The following is a 21,989-nucleotide window of genomic DNA, read 5'->3' as shown; positions in this document are numbered from 1 at the left end:
TTGCTGGAAAAGAGTCATGTTGGAGACTGAAATAGTGAGCCAGGAGTTTAAGTCTTCCAGAAAGGGGTGAAGTGACTTAGGTGTATGTAGATTAACTGCAAGAGGGATGCAAATAGGCCACATTTCTTTCTTTAAATGAGGTGTTTACTTGTACAAGTTGCTTTTATATGTCTTACTGCAGCTGTACTCAATTATATAGCCAGCTTAATTTAATCACTACATTTGCTAAAGAAGCGAAATATTTAAAGGTGGTATGTTGCCAAATACCTCTAATGCATTTTATTTAATAAATTGATATTTTATTCAATTACCAAAATAGTATATGTTAGAGAAAACTGGATTTCATCTATTGAGTGTTTTTTAAGGTCCCTCCTATTAAATTCATTAACATTTATTTATTTTTATTAACATTTATTTTGTTACATATTATTATATATCACTATTATATATATTATATACTACTATTATATATTAACATATTTTATTATATAACAGTGTATTACGTATTATTAACAAAATATCATTCAAAATACATGCATCTATGAAATCATTTTATCCTCAGGGCTTTTTATTACTTTCACTGTGACATCAACAAAATTTCTATAATATTTAATAATCATTTCTTAAGAACTTGGCGTACAAGTACATTTAGCATTGCCTCTAAACATTTTTTATTTTTCATTTACTGGTTGGATTTATATTATATTATAATTATATATATTTATATTAACAAAATAACTTTATATTAAGTGTTATAGCAGTGCAGCATAGTGGCTAAGCATATCTCCTTTAGAATGCTGGATGGCTTGTATTCGAATACTGGCTCTAACTCACTGGTACACAGAGCTAGTTACTAATTTCGCTGTTCTTCAGTTATCTCATCTCTAAGATGGGGATGAGATTATTCCTCTCCTGGCTTTGTTAAAAACACAGAGTAAACTTTCAAGAGATATTACAATAAGACCATGGCAAATTCTTCTCCTGATACTTATCAATGTGTATGATTTTGGATTTTAATTATCCCAGGGAATTTTTATGCCCAAGATCCTCAGAATATGATTTTCCCCTCTTCTTACTTTTTCATTAACCTTTTACAAACTATTGTAGTTCACTAATTCTTATTTCCTCTCTTCACTAACCAGCTCACAAATTCCACAGGGGTCTATAGTGTAAGGCTTGATTGCTGTATTTGCATTTCCTACAGGCTTTTCTTGGACTGATGTTAACTGTCTAGCACAGTACCTTGCATTTACCACTGGTTTTCATTGAAAATGTAGCGACCTCTGCTTTCTCTTTACTGTACTCTCTTTAAATTTGCTTAGTGTTTTAATTCTCAAGTACACGTGGTTTTTCATTTATAAGTAAGTATAGCTCTTTAACATTTATTTGGATAGTAAGTCTGCTCATTGCACCTTTTTCATGATAGCCATCATGTAGGTTTCTATTTTGGACATTTTTTCGCTTTAGTAGGAGTTCTGTCTTCTGCTTTCAACAAGGGCAGGAGAAGTCAAAGACTGGCCAGCAGTGGTTGCTGTGTCTTACTGTCCCAGTATTGAAACACCAGAGTGAAACTCGGTTTAGTATTCTTAGCCTTCCTTCTTGTAGCAGGTACAAAAGCTGCCATAAGATTTCCCTGTTGTTTCAAACGACTATAAAAAATTCTCTATCAGCATAACTGTACTGTATATAGAATGGCAAATATAAGCCATGTATAAGAAAACTGTAGAAAAGCTACCCAATTTGTCATTCTTGGTATTTGGAAATTGTGCGTATTACTCATGTATTTATTTTCTTTTCACCTGAATTATTTTTATCTTGATTTTTAAAAATTTTCCTTCCCTCTTATGAGTGTAGCAAGATTCTCACTGGCCCTCTTGCAGTTTGTATCTTTATGTGATGATACTCCTTTCCCTCATTTTTATAGACTTTGGCCCTATTTTCTTGGCTGCCATCCAATTGTTCTGTCCTGGTCTTTGGACTTTTGATATTTTTAAATCCCTTTTTCCTTCCTACCATTTCGATCTCACTGTGTGTAAAAAAACTATTCAGCCCTAGTATTGCTATACCGTTTTGTAGAGAAATCTCATCCCCATCATATCAAGTATTTATTATAATATTTTTATGATAGTCCATATACCCAATTATACCTACACTTACAGATTTCCTACATCCTTTTGTGATTTTCGTCTTTTTCTCCCCTGTACCCAAATTGTCTCATTCATAGTAAACATCTATTTTCTTATCATGATCTTAAAGAAAACAGAATGATTTGTTGGAAAAGAAAATGTTCACAGTGTAAGTATGTCACACTGTCTAGCTAGTCCTCCTTTTGTGCTATTTGAACCAACCTTTGAAACAAAGGACCCAAGTGAACAACCTACTAAATTACTCACCCTTTGATTCTAATGTGGGTTCCCCACAGTTCTTACACATCCTGTTTCCTTTTTAGATCTCGATGGGTTCAAAATGTGAAACTCCTTCAATATTCAAAATAGCCCTTTTGGGTGTCTCTTCGAAGCCATACCTTTTATTCATCTCAGTTGTATCAGCGGCTGGCGCACGGGCCAATGGTGAACATTGAACAAGTAACAGCTGGATTCAGTTTAATTGGGCACGAAGCCTAGAACCTGGCAAAGTTCCTGGCACATAATGAGTGTACAATACCTATTGCTGAGTGCATTACTTGAATGATATTCCGTTGAATATCCCGAATTGGTGCCACCTTGATCTGATCATTTGTTCCCTAGAGCCCTCTGTTCTCTTATTCTTGACCTTAAGATATATATTATTATTGCTCTACCCTTTCTTAACGCTCTTACCTCCTTGAGCCTGACAATGTAGAATTCTCTCTTTTGTTCTTGTAATTTTAAAATTGTTTCTTCTCTAATTGTGTTAAGTTTTTAAAAAAATCTATATTCCACACAAATGAATTTTTATGTTATACTGTATAACTATACCACTGGAATCTATACAAATGAAATGTCACATTGTACAGCATAGCACCCAGCTTTATTTGTTCCCTTAAGAATTTTCTTCATATTTTGTAATATATCCCACCTCTCACTGACATCTTAAAAGGCAACAGCTTTTTCCTCACTCTGATTCATCTCTCTTGCATTATTTTCCTCCTCTCCAAACAGAAATCATGTACAGCTGCCAAACATTAATTATTTTGATTCTCATTTTGGCTTTTTCCTCCACATTTTTGTTTTACATCTTTATTGGATTTATTTACATCTTTAATTGCTTTACAATGGTGTGTTAGTTTCTGCTTTATAACAAAGTGAATCAGTTATACATATACATATGTTCCCATATCTCTTCCCTCTTGCGTCTCCCTCCCTCCCACCCTCCTCCACATTTTATGACATCATTTATTTCTCTTCCAAAAGAATACTTCTGACTTTTTAAAGTAATTTATGCCCATCCTAGAGAATATTTTAAAAATAAAGACAGTATATATAGATTCAAATTCAAATGACCTCTGGACAGTAAGTCACTTACCATCTAGAGATTTTCCACTTTTTTTCCTATGTATATATGTATATATTCTTCTAAACAAAGTTAAAATTATACTATAATATATTCTTTTGTATTATGCTCTTTTAAACTTAGTGTTGTATCATGAATACTTTCATTTCACTAAATATTCTTCAGAACATGATTTTTATCAATGTGAAATATATATTTAGCCAATCCCCTTCTTTGGAACTTGGATACACTTTATTTGTATTTAATTTTTCACTGTTATAAATTATTCCATGAACAACATTTGACAGATAAAATATTGTGTTTGTCTCCGATTTTTTTCTTAAACTCTTGAGAGAAACTACTAAGTTAAAATTTATATAAACATCTTTATGACTCTTGATACATGTTGTCAAATTGTTCCTCTAAAAATATAATTTCTGTCTTTTCCTACACATAATTGTGGTCCTCCGCTTTTGAGGCCTGAGAATAGAGGGGCATCATTGCAGATCTGTGGTCAATAGCCAACATGATGAGTCAATCATTTTCATTTATTTGCTGTTGAAATCCCCTCATTTCACCCTTTCTGTGAATATATTAATTTATTCCTTAATTTGTTCCTGTGCTAATTTATTACTCATTTTACTCTTCAAACAATATTCACTCATCAATCCAATGTTAGAACATCACTGTGTGTCAAAACCTAGGCACCAGGTATGCTGAAGTAATTAAGTCATGGTCCCTGCACTTTGTGGCTACACTTAGTGGCTAATCAGAGGTAGGGACATGACAATACATTCCTATTCATATTTCTTTGGGGAACATACATTTTAAAAATTCTCCTGTATCAATATTAATGATCACTGTCTTCACAAATCTTACATTTCTTATGCATATACATTATATGTTTAAAACGAAAATTTTACACTTATGTGGATTCCTTTCACTGTTTTCCATTATGATAATCCTAAACCTCATCCCTTTAAAGAACAGTAGGTTCCACATTTGCTGTTCTCCTTTGTTATATACTGTGTGCTCTCATTACATATGAACTGTGTGTGCGTGTGTGTGTGTGTGTGTGTGTAGAAACACATGACAATTTAACAGTGGACATTTCTATGAAAGGGGAATAAAATTATAAATTATGTTAATTTTTTTGTTTTTCTGTGTTTTCCAAACTTTCTACCATAAGCTACGTCTAATCTATAATCAGGGAAAAAACATTTGCAAATTGAAGTTTGTTTACTCAACTATGGCTTTTATGACTTATGGAGCTTACTAACCTCCTATATGCCTGAATACATATGTTTGGCTGAATTTGTTTTGCTGGTTGATGTCTAATTTTTTTGTTTGTTCAAATCATGTTTTTCCAGTGTCCTCTATGGAAATAAAATCACAGAACTCCCAAAAAGTTTATTTGAAGGACTGTTTTCCTTACAGCTACTGTAAGTATTTGATTGTTTCTGATCTGTTGAACCCAAATATATATTTTAGCCAGTGTACCATCTCGTATTTCATGGAGGCTTCAGAAAAATTTGACCCAAAATGACATAGCTTAATGAAATGGAAAAGATTAGTCTAGTGAAGCTAACATTGATGGTGGTTATTTATTTGAAGACACAACACTTTGAAATTGTTCCCAAACCTTTCTTTCCACATTGTCATAAATGTGGGCATCCTGGCTGTTCTGTCATTTATAGTTTGTGGAATCCTTGCCCTTTATGAAACTTCTCTGGTTTGATTTACCAATAATTGGAAAGGAGAAAGACCTGGTAATATGTTTATCCACCTTTGTCCAAAGAATCTGCAACTGTGACAATACTAGAATAACATCCCCCAACACAAAGATGGTGTTTAGTAGCCTAGGACAGAGTGGTAACACGCAAACTAATCTTTAGTGAGAGAATTATCTGTCAATTTCCTGGATTTTGTCTTTAAAGACCACTCTGCTTAGAGAATAGCTACAACTTATTTGTCTCGAAAGAAGTATTTATTATACATATTTATAAGAATAAGACTTGACCCCAGGTGTCTTAATTAATGCTCATATGAAAATGAGATTGAAAAAATACGATAATACTAAGATTGTTAGTTTTGGACCATCAAAGTCTATTCAAATCACCAAACACTTATAGGGTATCTCATTTGGGGTACACACTGACCTAGCTACTGTGGATAGAAAGATGAGTGTGATATAATTTTTTCTCTCAACTAGCCCACAGTCAGTCTACTTTAAAATTCTTAAGTTTAGAATGCTATTTTCTCTTTTGGATGTGTGTATTTGTTGGAGTTGGGGTTTGAACCACTTACTTGGTAAAAATTTATTCCTGGTCTCACAAACAGCCCAAAGGTTGATTTTTTTCCTTACTTGATAAATGTATGTTTATAATTATATCCTATTATCCACATTTTAAACCTTTCATTATTATGCAGAAACATATTTTATATCACAACACAGCTCATACATATACACATGTGTGTCATGCATATACATATATGTACACATATACATGTGTGTATACATATGTACACATATACACATATGTGTCTGTTCATACAGACACACAAATGAAGCAAATCATTAACAAAACTGTTTAACCTCACTATGTATAGTACTGTCAATTCTGTTCCATTCTCTCTCTCTTCTTAATGCTACATAACTCAATAAATTGATTTTACAACAGACCAATCCGTCATGATAAATACTGACCTTTGTCACCTAGTGACTTTATTTGGGCATCAAATTATTTTTTAACCCTTCATTTGCAGTGAAGTTAGCAAATATTGTTTCTGATCTTGAATAGGTATAGCGAGGTACTATAGCCAAGTGTTGCCTATTTGTTATTTACTTTTGTGTCATTCTTTCACATCTTCTTAGCATTATTCTCCTCACCATTCACTTACATTCTCTTGCTACTACTGTCCTGCCTGGTACCAACACTAAAAATGGCACCTTTTTCTTTCCACACACACTTATTGGTAGTTGTTGTAACAAGTGGGTTGATAAACACTGGGAATCTGTATGTAGATAAACCTTACTAAAAAAGCCAGCTTTCTCCCTCTGCCTTAAGTTCTACCTCTAGACCAAGCCTGCCAGAGCTAATGTGGCACAATAGACTCTTTATGGTTAGTTGAGAATTTGGTTAGGTTAAACATCTTAGATCTGCTTGAACAGATGAGATATTGAGGAGAAGAAGTAGGTAAATGGAAGGAACAAAAGAAAGTAGTGTTCAGTACTGTCCCCCTAATTTCTGGACCACCTGAATGTAAACTAAGTACAAAGTGCTCAGAACGGCACTTTCATCAGTTGTGTCTTCCAGGCTCCGCATCTTTTCCTTGTCCTTAGCATTGTGCTTTCCAGCTCCTTTCTTAGCTCACTAGTTAGGGAACATGGCCAGTGGGCCGTGTGTTGTGGCCCCAAGTGGGGAGGTATAGGATTAATCACTCCACACCTCAAACCATGCCTCTAAGCTCTTAAGAAAGTATTATATAGATCACAGAGAAAACCAAAACTGCAGTTTCTGAAGGAAGATAAAAAAAGAGTACAGCAGGGAGAACCACCACTAGAAAGTCCTGGCTTTGCATGTGCAGGGAATTGAGGTCTTAAAAAGGCAAGTAAAACTGGAATACCCTGAATTACAGAGATTCTGGTGGGCAAATGGGAAAACAGTTTTCAGTGTGTTAGATAAGAAAGCATCATACCCAAACCACATAGCACATATTTTTTGAGCTACTAAATATTTGTTAAAGTCCGAAGTATCAAAGCTCTGAACTGAATGGTGACAGAGAAAAAGAAGTATCAAAGAAAATTCTCTGCCCCTGGAGGGCTAAACTGTCCTTGGGCAAACATGAGGGCCTCTATAAAATAGTTGACAAGACTAGGTAGCACTGACTGACTTCCTAGAGGAAGGAATACATTAGTTGGGTGGCAGTTGTATTCTGGAAAAGTCTTGTTCTGGAGAAGGTGGACCTTCTGTGAGACCTTGATAGGCCAGAAGGTTGAGGCAGGTGGAGAGTCGGGCAGACACAGGGACATATAACCTACAAGAATGATGTTTGCCCAAGTGTGATCTGTAAACCACAGTTCCACAGAATATTGATGCAGAATACCACTGATATATATGAGAAAAAACAAGTTTGTGGGATATTATGTTAAACCAAGTGAAATGGATATGTATAATGCAGAATGAGGGTCTTTGTGTGATAATGCCACTCTCCAAGAGGGTTATAAAGTAGTCGTTCAACAACAAATATTTATTGAGCACCTAGCACATACCAGGCATGTGGGAAACAACAGAGAACAAAATAGACTAATATCCCTGTTGTCTGGACCTTATACCCTTGGGAGAGGGTTCATGCAGATGGCAGTCAGCAAGAACATAATAAATAAGCAAATCACACGTAACAGAAAGAAATGTGTATTTAAGAAAATAGAAAAAGTAGATTAAAGTAAAGGAATTGAGATGCTAAGGATAGGGGAGGGGCAAAGACAGGCTGATGGTATTGGAGGGAGTGGCGGGGGGAGGCTGAATGGAAAAGGTGACATTGCAACATAGTTAACCAGGCAGACATCTGGGAGAAGAGCCTTCCAAGCAGAGAAGAGAGTCTGGCAAGGAGACCTGTGTGGCTGGAGCTGAAACAGCCAGGAATAGAAAACTTGGAGGTTGTAAAGTTCAAAAAAGGAACCAAAGATCCCATTGGGCATTATGGGCTATTGTCAAGTCTTAGGTTTTATTCAGAGCAAACTGGGAGTTGTTGCATGGTTTTGAGAGAGGAGTGATGTATTCTGGTCTATGTTTAGAAGTCACTCTGGCTACCGTTTTGAGAATGCACTGAACTTCTTTTTCACAGAGCAGCTCCAGGGACTAATGTTTTATAAGAACTTTATGGTGCCCTTGACAGGAGAAACTGGCTCTCACCCACCTTTGTCTATTGCTGTACTTCTACACATTCCAGAGAATATATTTAATAATCTTTGTTGAATAAATGTATAAGTACCACTAGATTTAGTCAATCCAATCATTAGACATGACCCATGCTTTATCTGCCATGACCCCAAATCTTCAGCCTGTGATACCTCAATGATTACTTAATGTTAAGCGTAAAAGAAATGGATTTCTTGATTGGGTTTTCTCAAGAACAACAGAGTCTTGAAGATGGGTTAATGAGATACTACACTTTAATCCTACGACTATTTAATCAAACAGATTATTGAATGCCAACAAGATAAACTGCCTTCGGGTAGATGCTTTTCAGGATCTGCACAACCTGAACCTCCTCTCCTTATATGACAACAAGCTTCAGACCATCGCCAAGGGGACCTTTTCACCTCTCCGTGCCATTCAAACCATGTATGTATATAGGATTTGGGTCAAACCTGATGACCATTGTATTCACTCTGAATTGGAGAGTTGAGTTCATTGCAAGTCATGTGTAAAAGTGTTCTGTATGTGTTTCTGAAAGGCATTTGGCCCAGAACCCCTTTATTTGTGACTGCCATCTCAAGTGGCTGGCGGATTATCTTCATACCAACCCAATCGAGACCAGTGGTGCCCGCTGCACCAGCCCCCGGCGTCTGGCAAATAAAAGAATCGGACAGATCAAAAGCAAGAAATTCCGTTGTTCAGGTAAGTTCTTACTCTGTGTAACATTTCCGCAGCGTTACCCAAAACAGTAGTGAGATGTACAGACAGCTGGCCTTGAGCTGAATTACCAAACATTGCAGAATCGTATTTCTTTTTCTTCTGCCCATGAAGGAAAAGAACTGTAGTCACAATTCATGTAGCACTCCTACGTGTAACCTTTTTAACACAATATCCAGCAGAAGAAATAAAGAAAAAAAGACGCCTGGATACTTCATACTATAATCCCAGGGTTTGAATTTAACAGGGGCCTTTTATCTAACTCAGTGCCTTTAAAAGGCTGTAAGTCTCAAGTTTGTTGTATTGTTTTTCACTGAGCAAGAGTAAAGTAATTAATCATGTTTCCGTTTCTTTAAGAAAGTGAACTGAGATTTGGTTACTTGATTTGCTCAGGCTCAGAAGTAGGGGGAAAAAAAAGCTCTGGATTCCTTGCTTCTCACACTGAATGCTGTTTTCTTGTTTTGCATTCTCACATTTTGAATAGGACTGTGAGGGTACATTCTTTTTCCAAAAGGCCATCTTTTAACACTTTGGGAATATTACATTTACTTATAAAAAGTGAAATATAGATGCATTTTATTAATATTAAAGGGAAAACTTACTTCGTTGAAATTTACTGTTTGCTTAGGTATAATCTTTTCTATTTTCTCATAATAAAGTGCATTCTATATGTTTTGGGTAGTATGCTACCTAACTGTTCCAGGAGTTATTTCACATTCGGCAGTTAATTTATACTAAGAAGCTAATATCAAAACAAAGCCCTTTGTTGTCCATGGTTCCAGATGCATTTCCTACTCACTGTACATGATTATACTTCAGCCACTGCTGTGAATATACATTTTCACTTAATTATCTATAGTAACTTTAGTCCATTCTTAATCTAATATAACTCATATCTCTGCTTGCTGACATTCAGGTGCATCTTCTATTTTTTTTCTCTTTTTTTATTTAGCTAAAGAACAGTATTTCATTCCAGGTAGGTTTTGCTCGGTAGTAGGACTAACTGCAGACACCTTTTCCTCACCTTATAAAATGTAGCTTCTAAAACTTTGATATGCATGCTTTGGAAAATCCAGTGGGTACTCTGTAGCTATATTTCCTTCTGCATAGATCACTTGTAGCTGTTTCCTGAAAACCTGACCTTTGCATGCAGTTTCTGATGTTAAACATATTACTATTAAACTCCCACCTTTTTCTCTCTCTCTCACTTTGGCACATTATCTGAAATTTCTCACAGTAGCTAAAATGTTTCAATCTATGGCTTTCTACTTAAATAATTTTCTCTCCTTATGTTGTATATCTGCCCTTTCAACCTGTTTTTAAAATATAGCATCTTAAGCTGGTTTTAAAGACAGAGACCTTTCTGTTGTCAAAGAACTAGTTCTACATGAAATCAGTCTCAAACACACAGAACTGTGTTTTCCATCATGAGATTTACTTTTTTATAGAGATTTTTTATACTAAAAAAGTATCCCTTACTTTTTGCTTTACTTTGCTTGCTGTTGCTTCACTTTTTATACCAAAGCAGCAACTTCCTGCTGATTTATGTGCAGTTGGACTTTGCTTGTGATTTAAAATTCTTACATCCCTGGAGTCACAGTATAACTCCACGAAAACAATATTGACATCGATCCTGAAAGCATCAGAAGTTCATGGGCACCAAGTGCCTTGGATAACTTAGGCAGATGAATGGAATGTTTCTTAGAAAAATAATTGAAATGTTTTACCACTGCAGTCTTAACACTGTCAAGGCTGATGATTCTAGAACTAGCCCTTTGAAATATGTTTCTTTACTTATTTTTTCCTTGCCTGCCAATTGTGTAAAATGCCTCTTGACTTGTTTGTTTTAAACCATTATATAAAAATACATGTTAGTAGCTCATTGGCTACATTTACAATATCCTGGGTATATTCTAGACTATAATATATCTTAATAGTTATAAATTAAAAAAATATTTATAAGGTGTTAGTATGAAAAAACGTACTTATTTTCTTAAGAAGAACTCTGGGTTTGGTCTCTATTTTAAGGAGATATGCGTTGCTTGCCATTGTTGAATTATAATATGAATAATTGTATGCATTTAACAGATTTTGTTTCATTACACATTTTGACTTGAATGATCAGTAATATATATATTACACTGGCTGCATAAGAAGTAACATGTTGAAAAGAACAGTTGATTGGCCTTCATTGGCAAGCTTTAAAATTCAGTGTTTTTACCCAATTATTAAGTAGAAAGTCATCTGATAGCTATTACCCAGAAAAAGCCATTTTGAAAAACAGAACCCCTATAGGATAAACATCAATATTACTTAAATCCGCAAATTAGAGAAGTGAATATAATTATCAAATTATTCAATCTGTCACATTTAAATATGCTTTATCAATAATTTAGAAATTAATATTTCAAATTCACCAAATAAGGAACAAAAGTCAGGTTGTTTTCATAAATTCTGATACAGTTTTGTCCTCTTATTAACAGCAGCCAAAATAGGTTTGGGGGGAAAAAAAAAACCCAAAACTTTTATGTCAGATATCATGGCTTAATTGTCAATTTCTGGTCATTCAATTCACATGATTTAAACAAATAATTATAGAAGTCAGGACTCAGAAGAATTCTTTGGGCCTCTCCTCCCTTTTTTTTTTCCAGATTTTAATTAAAATATGAGCTTGCCTAAAGAGCAACCATAAAATAAGCATTACCATTGCATTGAATGCAGATTATTTTCAATGTAAAATACCTCGTGTATCTGTCACTTAGACTTTGTTCCCTGTATTTCCTTATTTCACTTTTTAAATGAAAGCTTAAACTACAATACAACAGATCCTCAATAAATGCCACAACATTAATTGGCAAATGTAATGAAACTGTTATATTCAGCTTTGCAAACTTCTTCCGAGATCCTGATTCCATTTCAATTAAGTGACATTATTTATAAGTTGGAAAGATCATTATGAAGCATGTAAGCCACAACCTAAGGTTTAATCCAAGTGTTCCGGTGATAGTCCTTGAAGATCTCACGATTAGTTTTTCACTTCATTTTACATGTCTACTTGCCTACCACCATTCTGGATAGCATCTAGAGATTACAGTGAGCGCTCAAAGAAAATTTATCTTGTGGAGACTTCATTTTTTTAGAGGAATTGACAAGAACTTAATTTGTGCTGTGCATCTTGTATGCCATTGCTTTTCCTGTACTGCTGTGCTTCAAAAAATGATTATGAAAGTTTACAAAGCATGACGATTCTTGTCACACCAGGCCATTCCCCGATAATTGCCACAGTAAGGGAGGAAGGAAGAGACCTGAGTGAGTTTTATATACGTGTATGTGAATCTTAACTGGGTTTACTGTCTTTCTTTCCTTCTCGGTGATCTTTACTTTTGCAGGAATTCACCATTTTGGCTGTAAGTAAAAGTGTCTGATCTGAAACATGATATCCTCCCTTTTCAATCCTGATGTATCTTCTTTTAGTCTCACTCTTTTGCACCCTTTTTTTTTTTTTCCAAGAAGAAACCACAGATCTTTTGAGCCTCTCTGTTGTCCTTGTAGCGCACCTTCAACTTCTTCCTGGATGTTTTTTCCCGAAAGCTGTTGTTTCCATTCTGCAGTTCTGAGGAACGTTGGAGGCACCTTTCAGTATAGCCCCTTCTTTGTGTTTCCAGGGAATCTTCGGTAGTAATACTCTTACTATGGTCATAAACATTCTGCGGGGAGAATGCATGTCATGTAAACAGTATTACGTTTCCAGAACGTCTGTAGCTTTTCTCCTGCTTCCCTTCATCTTTCCTCTTACCTTTGGCCTAGTGGATGGTGTAGTGGTTATGTAGCGAGATTTTCTGTTGTGCTTGATCTAACCATGTGGTTGCCAGGTATGAGTAAAACATGGTTCCGTCAAGCACCATGGAACGTCACGCAGCTTTCTACAGCATGACAAGCTGCTGAGGCTTAAATCAGGATTTACTTGTTTCTTTTTATAAAATCAAAATGAACAAAAGAGGGCTTTTTAAGCATTTCTGAAGATTATGTGAGAGGGAGAGAATAATAAAAGACCATAGAAAATTTAAAAACCTGAGTCCATCTATTTGCCTTGAAAGCCCTAATTGAAAATGATATCTAGGCATATGTTTATTACTGGATACATTTTAAATTCTTGACTCAGAGAAAAAATAAACTTTTTCACGACTAGTAGCCATTGTGTGATTAGCTGTCAAATAGTCTAGAATGGCTCATAACTGGATCAGCAGAAAGTACAGCTGTGAAAAGCTCAACTCTGTTAATGTTTTCCTGTCCTGTGAATCTGGTTACTCTTTTTTCCAGCAAATTCCAAGCCCTTGTTTTAACCCTCTCCTGACATCCATTGACCAAAATTCCCCAAGTTGTCTCCCTGCTGCATAATCTATAGTTATCTTACTTTTTTCTTCCTACAAATAAACAAATATTCTAACCTTCAGACTCAGTATCTTCTTTTCTGGCTTGAATCCTCAATAGGTACAGAAGATTATCGATCAAAATTAAGTGGGGACTGCTTTGCCGATCTGGCTTGCCCTGAAAAGTGCCGCTGTGAAGGGACCACAGTAGATTGCTCCAATCAAAAACTCGCCAAAATCCCAGACCACATTCCCCAGTACACTGCAGAGCTGTAAGTTCATCTCCCAACAAAATCCTATTTGGGAGGGAAGGAATGAAAGCATCAAAGCATTGGGATTTTTGTCTTGCCCTTTCATTCTCAATAATTACATTAATTTTAATTGACACACATTGGCATAACTCTTCTTTGTACGAGTATATGTATTAGAGGTTTTCTTACTTCATCTTTCTGGCCCAAGATACAACTACAGAAATTAACTCATCTCTCAAAAATTCAGTTAGCACTTAGTAGTGCTAATAATCATACATTCATTTGATATTTATTTCTTGGATATTACTTATGTCCAAACCCATTTCTAAGCACTTAATAGATTTTTAATGTAGTCTTTTCAGCAACCAAATAAAATAGTTTGGAGTCACCATTTTGAATCTGTGTTAATTATGAATTCAATCAGAGTCATTTTTTTATCAGCTGTGCTACTTCACTGACTCACAAGTGGAAGGATTCAATGTTTACCAAGTATGAAGCACAAAGGATGGTTTTTTTCTGAACAATGGATATCATAGCAGGAAAAGCTAAAAAGACAGAGTGTAATCAGATCTATATTTATAACACTAACCTAGGGCCTAACACATACGACGGTCTAAAATATGTTTGAATCATTTATGGATTCTGTGCCCATGTATGTTGGCCTTCACTGACTTTATTTATAAAAGTATGACATTTAATGTTAGTGTTTCTAAAAATCCAAGAAAAACCTAGTGAAACCTCATCATTTTTAGAACATCTTAGCAATGTTTATGTCTAGCACCATCTGGTATTTTTCATTAACTGCTTTGCAAAGTTGGTTGTCTTTTTGTGCATGTATAATTCTCTTGTCTTCAACTAGATTATAGCCCCTTGATGACAGAGATTGTGTTTTATAGTTTATCTCCCACAGTGCCTATACTCATGCCTGTTACTTAATGAATTTTAAGCAATTTGAATAATTAAAAATAATATAATGCTTTCAAAAAGATGGCAGAAACTCACTACCTAGTGGTTATAATGATGCTTTTTAAAATTTCTGTTAGTTCATGAAGCTATTTCATAGGTCCAGGACTTTAGAAATGCATGGAGACCATGCAGTAAAAGCCATGAACTCTCTATTTACTATCATGTAGGGAGTTACATTTATTTCCAATAATACCACAAACGATAATTCAAATTTTATCTTCCAGCATGATAACACTTTAAATAAGTTTACTTGTCACTCAAGAATTTAGAAATTCATATCTAATTCATCTTTCAGCAAAAGTTGTGTGTGTTTTAAGAAATTAAGATTTTTTTTTAAATTATACCTTTAAAAATCAGTACTGGGAAGAAAATATTTGTAAAACATATATCTAAATATCTGCTAAATATATAAATATCTAAATATATCTAAATATCTGCTCAGGGACTCATATCCAGAATACATAAGGAGCTCTTACAACCCAACAATTAAAATGTACCTTACCCAGTTAAAAAGTGGTCAAATTATTTGTATGGACATTTCTCCAAAGAGATATACAAATGAGCAATAAGCACATGTAAAAATACCCAGTATCAGGCTTCCCTGGTGGCACAGTGGTTGAGAGTCCGCCTGCCGATGCAGGGGATGTGGGTTCATGCCCCGGTCTAGGAAGATCCCACATGCTGTGCCGCGGAGCGGCTGGGCCCGTGAGCCATGGCCGCTGAGCCTGTGTGTCCAGAGCCTGTGCTCCGCAGCGGGAGGGGCCACAACAGTGAGAGGCCCGCGTACCACAAAAAAAAAAAAAAAATACTCAGTATCATTAGGCATGAAGAAAACGCAAATCAAAACCGTAATGAGGAAAAACAAAAAAACATAATGAGAAAGCACTTCACATCCAGTAGAATGGCTTTTTAAAAAGACAGTAATAGGTGAGAGAAATTGGGCCCCTCATACATTGCTGGTGGGAAGGTAAAACGATGCAGCACTTTTGCGAAACTTTTGAGTTGGGCTCTTCCTCAAGGAGTTAAACGTAGATTTACCACGTGACACAGCAATTTCACATCAATGTACATAACCAAGAGAATTGAAAACATACAGCCATACAAAATCTTGTATGCCGGTGTCCTAGCGGCATTATTTATAATGATTAAGAAGTGAAAGCAACTCAAATATCCATCAGCTGATGAATGGATAAACACATGTGGTATGTCCACACAATGGAATGTAATTTGGCCATAAAACAGAATGAAGTACTAACCTATGCTAAACATGGAAGAACCTTGTAAATATTATGCCACGTGAAAAAAACAGACACAAAAGGCCACATTTTGTGTGATCCCATTTATAAGAAATATTCAGAATAGGAAAATCCACAGAGACAGCAGGTAAATTAGTGGTTGCCAGGGATTGAGGCAGTGGGGGGCAGCAGACTGAGAATGACCGCTAATGGGTATGCGGTTTCTTTTTTGGATGATGAGTATGTTCTGGAATTAGGAAGCAAAGACGGTTGCACAAGCTGGTGAATATTTTAAAAACCACCGAATTGTACACTTTAAAAGGGTACATTGTGTGGTGTGTAAACTGTATATCAGTAAAGCTGTTGATACATATTTATGGAGAAGTGACTAGAAATAAAATATCCTAAAGTGTTTTTTTTTTTTTTAATTTATTTTTTTTTATTTTATTATTTTTTTTTTACATCTTTATTGGGGTATAATTGCTTTACAATGGTGTGTTAGTTTCTGCTTTATAACAAAGTGAATCAGTCATACATAAACATATGTTCCCATATGTCTTCCCTGTTGCGTCTCCCTCCCTCCCACCCTCCCCATCCCACCCCTCCAGGCTGTCACAAAGCACCGAGCCAATATCCCTGTGCCATGCAGCTGCTTCCCACTAGCTATCTACCTTACTGCGTTTGTTAGTGTGTATATGCCCATGACTCTCTCTCGCCCTGTCACAGCTCACCCTTCCCCTCCCCATAACCTCAAGTCCGTTCTCTAAGAGGTCTGCGTCTTTATTCCTGCTTTACCCCTAGGTTTTTCATGACATTTTTTTTTTCTTAAATTCCATATATATGTGTTAGCATACGGTATTTGTCTCTCTCTTTCTGACTTACTTCACTCTGTATGACAGACTCTAGGTCTATCCACCTCATTACAAATAGCTCAATTTCGTTTCTTTTTATGGCTGAGTAATATTCCACTGTATATATGTGCCACATCTTCTTTATCCATTCATCCGATGACGGGCATTTAGGTTGTTTCCATCTCCGGGCTATTGTAAATAGAGCTGCAATGAACATTTTGATACATGTCTCTTTTTGAATTATGGTTTTCTCAGGGTATATGCCCAGTAGTGGGATTGCTGGGTCATATGGTAGTTCTATTTGTAGCTTTTTAAGGAACCTCCATACTGTTCTCCACAGTGGCTGTATCAATTTACATTCCCACCAACAGTGTAAGAGGGTTCCCTTTTCTCCACACCCTCTCCAGCATTTATTGTTTCTAGATTTTTTGATGATGGCCATTCTGACTGGTGTGAGATGATATCTCATTGTAGTTTTGATTTGCATTTCTCTAATGATTAGTGATGTTGAGCATTCTTTCATGTGTTTGTTGGCAGTCTGTATATCTTCTTTGGAGAAATGTCTATTTAGGTCTTCTGCCCATTTTTGGATTGGGTTGTTTGTTTTCTTGTTATTGAGCTGCATGAGCTGCTTGTAAATTTTGGAGATTAATCCTTTGTCGGTTGCTTCATTTGCAAATATTTTCTCCCATTCTGAGGGTTGTCTTTTGGTCTTGTTTATGGTTTCCTTTGCTGTGCAAAAGCTTTGAAGTTTCATTAGGTCCCATTTGTTTATTTTTGTTTTTATTCCCATTACTCTAGGAGGTGGGTCAGAAAGGATCTTGCTTTGATTTATGTCATAGAGTGTTCTGCCTATGTTTTCCTCTAAGAGTTTGATAGTTTCTGGCCTTACATTTAGGTCTTTAATCCATTTTGAGCTTATTTTTGTGTATGGTGTTAGGGAGTGATCTAATCTCATACTTTTACATGTACCTGTCCAGTTTTCCCAGCACCACTTATTGAAGAGGCTGTCCTTTCTCCATTGTACATTACTGCCACCTTTATCAAAGATAAGGTGTCCATATGTGCATGGGTTTATCTCTGGGCTTTCTATCCTGTTCCATTGATCTATCTTTCTGTTTTTGTGCCAGTACCATACCGTCTTGATGACTGTAGCTTTGTAGTATAGTCTGAAGTCAGGGAGCCTGATTCCTCCAGTTCCTTCTTTCGTTCTCAAGATTGCTTTGGCTATTCGGGGTCTTTTGTGTTTCCATACAAATTGTGAAATTTTTTGTTCTACTTCTGTGAAAAATGCCAGTGGTAGTTTGATAGGGATTGCATTGAATCTATAGATTGCTTTGGGTAGTACAGTCATTTTCACAATGTTGATTCTTCCAATCCAAGAACATGGTATATCTCTCCATCTATTTATATCATCTTTAATTTCTTTCATCAGTGTCTTATAATTTTCTGCATACAGGTCTTTTGTCTCCTTAGGTAGGTTTATTCCTAGATATTTTATTCTTTTTGTTGCAATGGTAAATGGGAGTGTTTTCTTGATTTCACTTTCAGATTTTTCATCATTAGTATATAGGAATGACAGAGATTTCTGTGCATTAATTTTGTATCCTGCCACTTTACCAAATTCATTGATTAGCTCTAGTAGTTTTCTGGTAGCATCTTTAGGGTTCTCTATGTATAGGATCATGTCATCTGCAAACAGTGACAGCTTTACTTCTTCTTTTCCAATTTGGATTCCTTTTATTTCCTTTTCTTCTCTGATTGCTGTGGCTAAAACTTCCAAAACAATGTTGAATAATAATGGTGAGAGTGGGCAACCTTGTCTTGTTCCTGATCTTAGTGGAAATGCTTTCAGTTTTTCACCATTGAGGATGATGTTTGCTGTGGGCTTGTCATATATGGCCTTTATTATGTTGAGGAAAGTTCCCTCTATGCCTACTTTCTGCAGGGTTTTTATCATAAATGGGTGTTGAATTTTGTCAAAAGCTTTCTCTGCATCTATTGAGATGATCATATGGTTTTTCTCCTTCAATTTGTTAATATGGTTTATCACATTGATAGATTTGCGTATATTGAAGAATCCTTGCATTCCTGGAATAAACCCCACTTGATCATGGTGTATGATCCTTTTAATGTGCTGTTGGATTCTGTTTGCTAGTATTTTGTTGAGGATTTTTGCATCTATGTTCATCAGTGATATTGGCCTGTAGTTTTCTTTCTTTGTGACATCCTTGTCTGGTTTTGGTATCAAGGTGATGGTGGCCTCGTAGAAGGAGTTAGGGAGTGGTCCTCCCTCTGCTATATTTTGGAAGAGTTTGAGAAGGATAGGTGTTAGCTCTTCTCTAAATGTTTGATAGAATTCGCCTGTGAAGCCATCTGGTCCTGGGCTTTTCTTTGTTGGAAGATTTTTAATCACAGTTTTAATTTCAGTGCTTGTGATTGGTCTGTTCATATTTTCTATTTCTTCCTGATTCAGTCTTGGCAGGTTGTGCATTTCTAAGAATTTGTCCATTTCTTCCAGGTTGTCCATTTTATTGGCATAGAGTTGCTTGTAGTAATCTCTCATGATCTCTTTTATCTCTGCAGTGTCAGTTGTTACCTCTCCTTTTTCATTTCTAATTCTATTGATTTGAGTCTTCTCCCTTTTTTTCTTGATGAGTCTGGCTAGTGGTTTATCTATTTTGTTTATCTTCTCAAAGAACCAGCTTTTAGTTTTATTGATCTTTGCTATTGTTTCCTTCATTTCTTTTTCATTTATTTCTGATCTGATTTTTATGATTTCTTTCCTTCTGCTAGCTTTGGGGTTTTTTTGTTCTTCTTTCTCTAATTGCTTGAGGTGCAAGGTTAGGTTGTTTATTCGAGATGTTTCCTGCTTCTTAAGGTGGGCTTGTATTGCTATAAACTTCCCCCTTAGAACTGCTTTTGCTGCATCCCACAGGTTTTGGGTCGTTGTATCTCCATTGTCATTTGTTTCTAGGTATTTTTTGATTTCCTCTTTGATTTCTTCAGTGATCTCTTCATTATTAAGTAGTGTATTGTTTAGCCTCCATGTGTTTGTATTTTTTACAGATCTTTCCCTGTAATTGATATCTAGTCTCATGGCGTTGTGGTCAGAAAAGATACTTGATACAATTTCAATTTTCTTAAATTTACCAAGGCTTGATTTGTGACCTAAGATATGATCTATCCTGGAGAATGTTCCATGAGCACTTGAGAAAAATGTGTATTCTGTTGTTTTTGGATGGAGTGTCCTATAAATATCAATTAAGTCCATCTTGTTTAATGTATCATTTAAAGCTTGTGTTTCCTTATTTATTTTCATTTTGGATGATCTGTCCATGGGTGAAAGTGGGGTGTTTAAGTCCCCTACTATGAATGTGTTACTGTCGATTTCCCCTTTTATGGCTGTTAGTATTTGCCTAATGTATTGAGGTGCTCCTATGTTGGGTGCATAAATATTTACAATTGTTATATCTTCTTCTTGGATCGATCCCTTGATCATTATGTAGTGTCCTTCTTTGTCTCTTTTAATAGTCCTTATTTTAAAGTCTATTTTGTCGGATATGAGAATTGCTACTCCAGCTTTCTTTTGGCTTCCATTTGCATGGAATATCTTTTTCCATCCCCTTACTTTCAGTCTGTATGTGTCTCTAGGTCTGAAGTGGGTCTCTTGTAGACAGCATATATAAGGGTCTTGTTTTTGTATCCATTCAGCTAATCTGTGTCTTTTGGTGGGAGCATTTAGTCCATTTACATTTAAGGTAATTATCGATATGTATGTTCCTATTCCCATTTTCTAAATTGTTTTGGGTTCGTTATTATAGGTCTTTTCCTTCACTTGTGTTTCTTGCCTAGAGAAGATCCTTTAGCATTTGTTGTAAAGCTGGTTTGGTGGTGCTGAACTCTCTCAGCTTTTGCTTGTCTGTAAAGGTTTTAATTTCTCCATCAAATCTGAATGAGATCCTTGCTGGGTAGAGTAGTCTTGGCTGCAGGTTTTTCTCCTTCATCACTTTCAGTATGTCCTGCCACTCCCTTCTGGCTTGTAGGGTTTCTGCTGAGAGATCAGCTGTTAACCTTATGGGGATTCCCTTGTGTGTTATTTGTTGTTTTTCCCTTGCTGCTTTTAATATGCTTTCTTTGTATTTAATTTTTGACAGTTTGATTAATATGTGTCTTGGCGTATTTCTCCTTGTATTTATCTTGTATGGGACTCTCTGTGCTTCCTGGACTTGATTAACTATTTCCTTTCCCATATTAGGGAAGTTTTCAACTATAATCTCTTCAAATATTTTCTCAGTCCCTTTCTTTTTCTCTTCTTCTTCTGGAACCCCTATAATTCGAATCTTGGTGCGTTTAATGTTGTCCCAGAGGTCTCTGAGACTGTCCTCAGTTCTTTTCATTCTTTTTTCTTTATTCTGCTCTGCAGTAGTTATTTCCACTATTTTATCTTCCAGGTCACTTATCCGTTCTTCTGCCTCAGTTATTCTGCTATTGATCCCATCTAGAGTACTTTTAATTTCATTTATTGTGTTGTTCATCGTTGCTTGTTTCATCTTTAGTTCTTCTAGGTCCTTGTTAACTGATTCTTGCATTTTGTCCAATCTATTGTCCATTCTATCTCCAAGATTTCGGATCAACCTTACTATCATTATTCTGAATTCTCTTTCAGGTAGACTGCCTATTTCCTCTTCATTTGTTAGGTCTGGTGCATTTTTATCTTGCTCCTTTATCTGCTGTGTGTTTTTCTGTCTTCTCATTTTGCTTATCTTACTGTGTTTGGGGTCTCCTTTTTGCAGGCTGCAGGTTTGTAGTTCCTCCTGTTTTTGATGTCTGTCTCCAGTGGCTAAGGTTGGTTCAGTGGGTTGTGTAGGCTTCCTGGTGGAGGGGGCTAGTGCCTGTGTTGTGGTGGATGAGGCTGGATCTTGTCTCTCTAGTGGGCAGGTTCACGTCTGGTGGTGTGTTTGGGGGCGTCTGTGGCCTTATTATGATTTTAGGCAGCCTCTCTGCTAATGGGTGGGGTTGTGTTCCTGTTTTGCTAGTTGTTTGGCATAGGTTTTCCAGCACTGTGGCTTGCTGGTCGTTGAGTGAAGCTGGGTGCTGGTGTTAAGATGGAGGTCTCTGGGAGATTTTCGCCGTTTGATATTATGTGGAGCTGGGAGGTCTCTTGTTGATCAGTGTCCTGAAGTTGGCTGTCCTACCTCAGAGG

The 21,989-nt window shown here is 36.1% G+C and overlaps 1 protein-coding gene across 1 annotated transcript in view; it reads left to right on the top strand.

Annotated features, from left to right (window-relative positions):
- SLIT2 (slit guidance ligand 2) overlaps positions 1-21,989 on the top strand; it is a 390,513-nt gene that overhangs the window by 283,591 nt on the left and 84,933 nt on the right. Inside the window, exons 12-16 of the mRNA XM_060147340.1 lie at positions 4,842-4,913; positions 8,676-8,819; positions 8,932-9,095; positions 10,063-10,086; positions 13,602-13,752. Of these exons, the coding sequence (XP_060003323.1) occupies positions 4,842-4,913; positions 8,676-8,819; positions 8,932-9,095; positions 10,063-10,086; positions 13,602-13,752 (555 nt within the window). The remainder of the gene's footprint in view (positions 1-4,841; positions 4,914-8,675; positions 8,820-8,931; positions 9,096-10,062; positions 10,087-13,601; positions 13,753-21,989) is intronic.

This window comes from Lagenorhynchus albirostris, chromosome 4 (assembly GCF_949774975.1).
Source record: "Lagenorhynchus albirostris chromosome 4, mLagAlb1.1, whole genome shotgun sequence".
Lineage (NCBI taxonomy): Eukaryota > Metazoa > Chordata > Mammalia > Artiodactyla > Delphinidae > Lagenorhynchus > Lagenorhynchus albirostris.
This window is presented reverse-complemented; position numbering and strand designations above follow the sequence as displayed.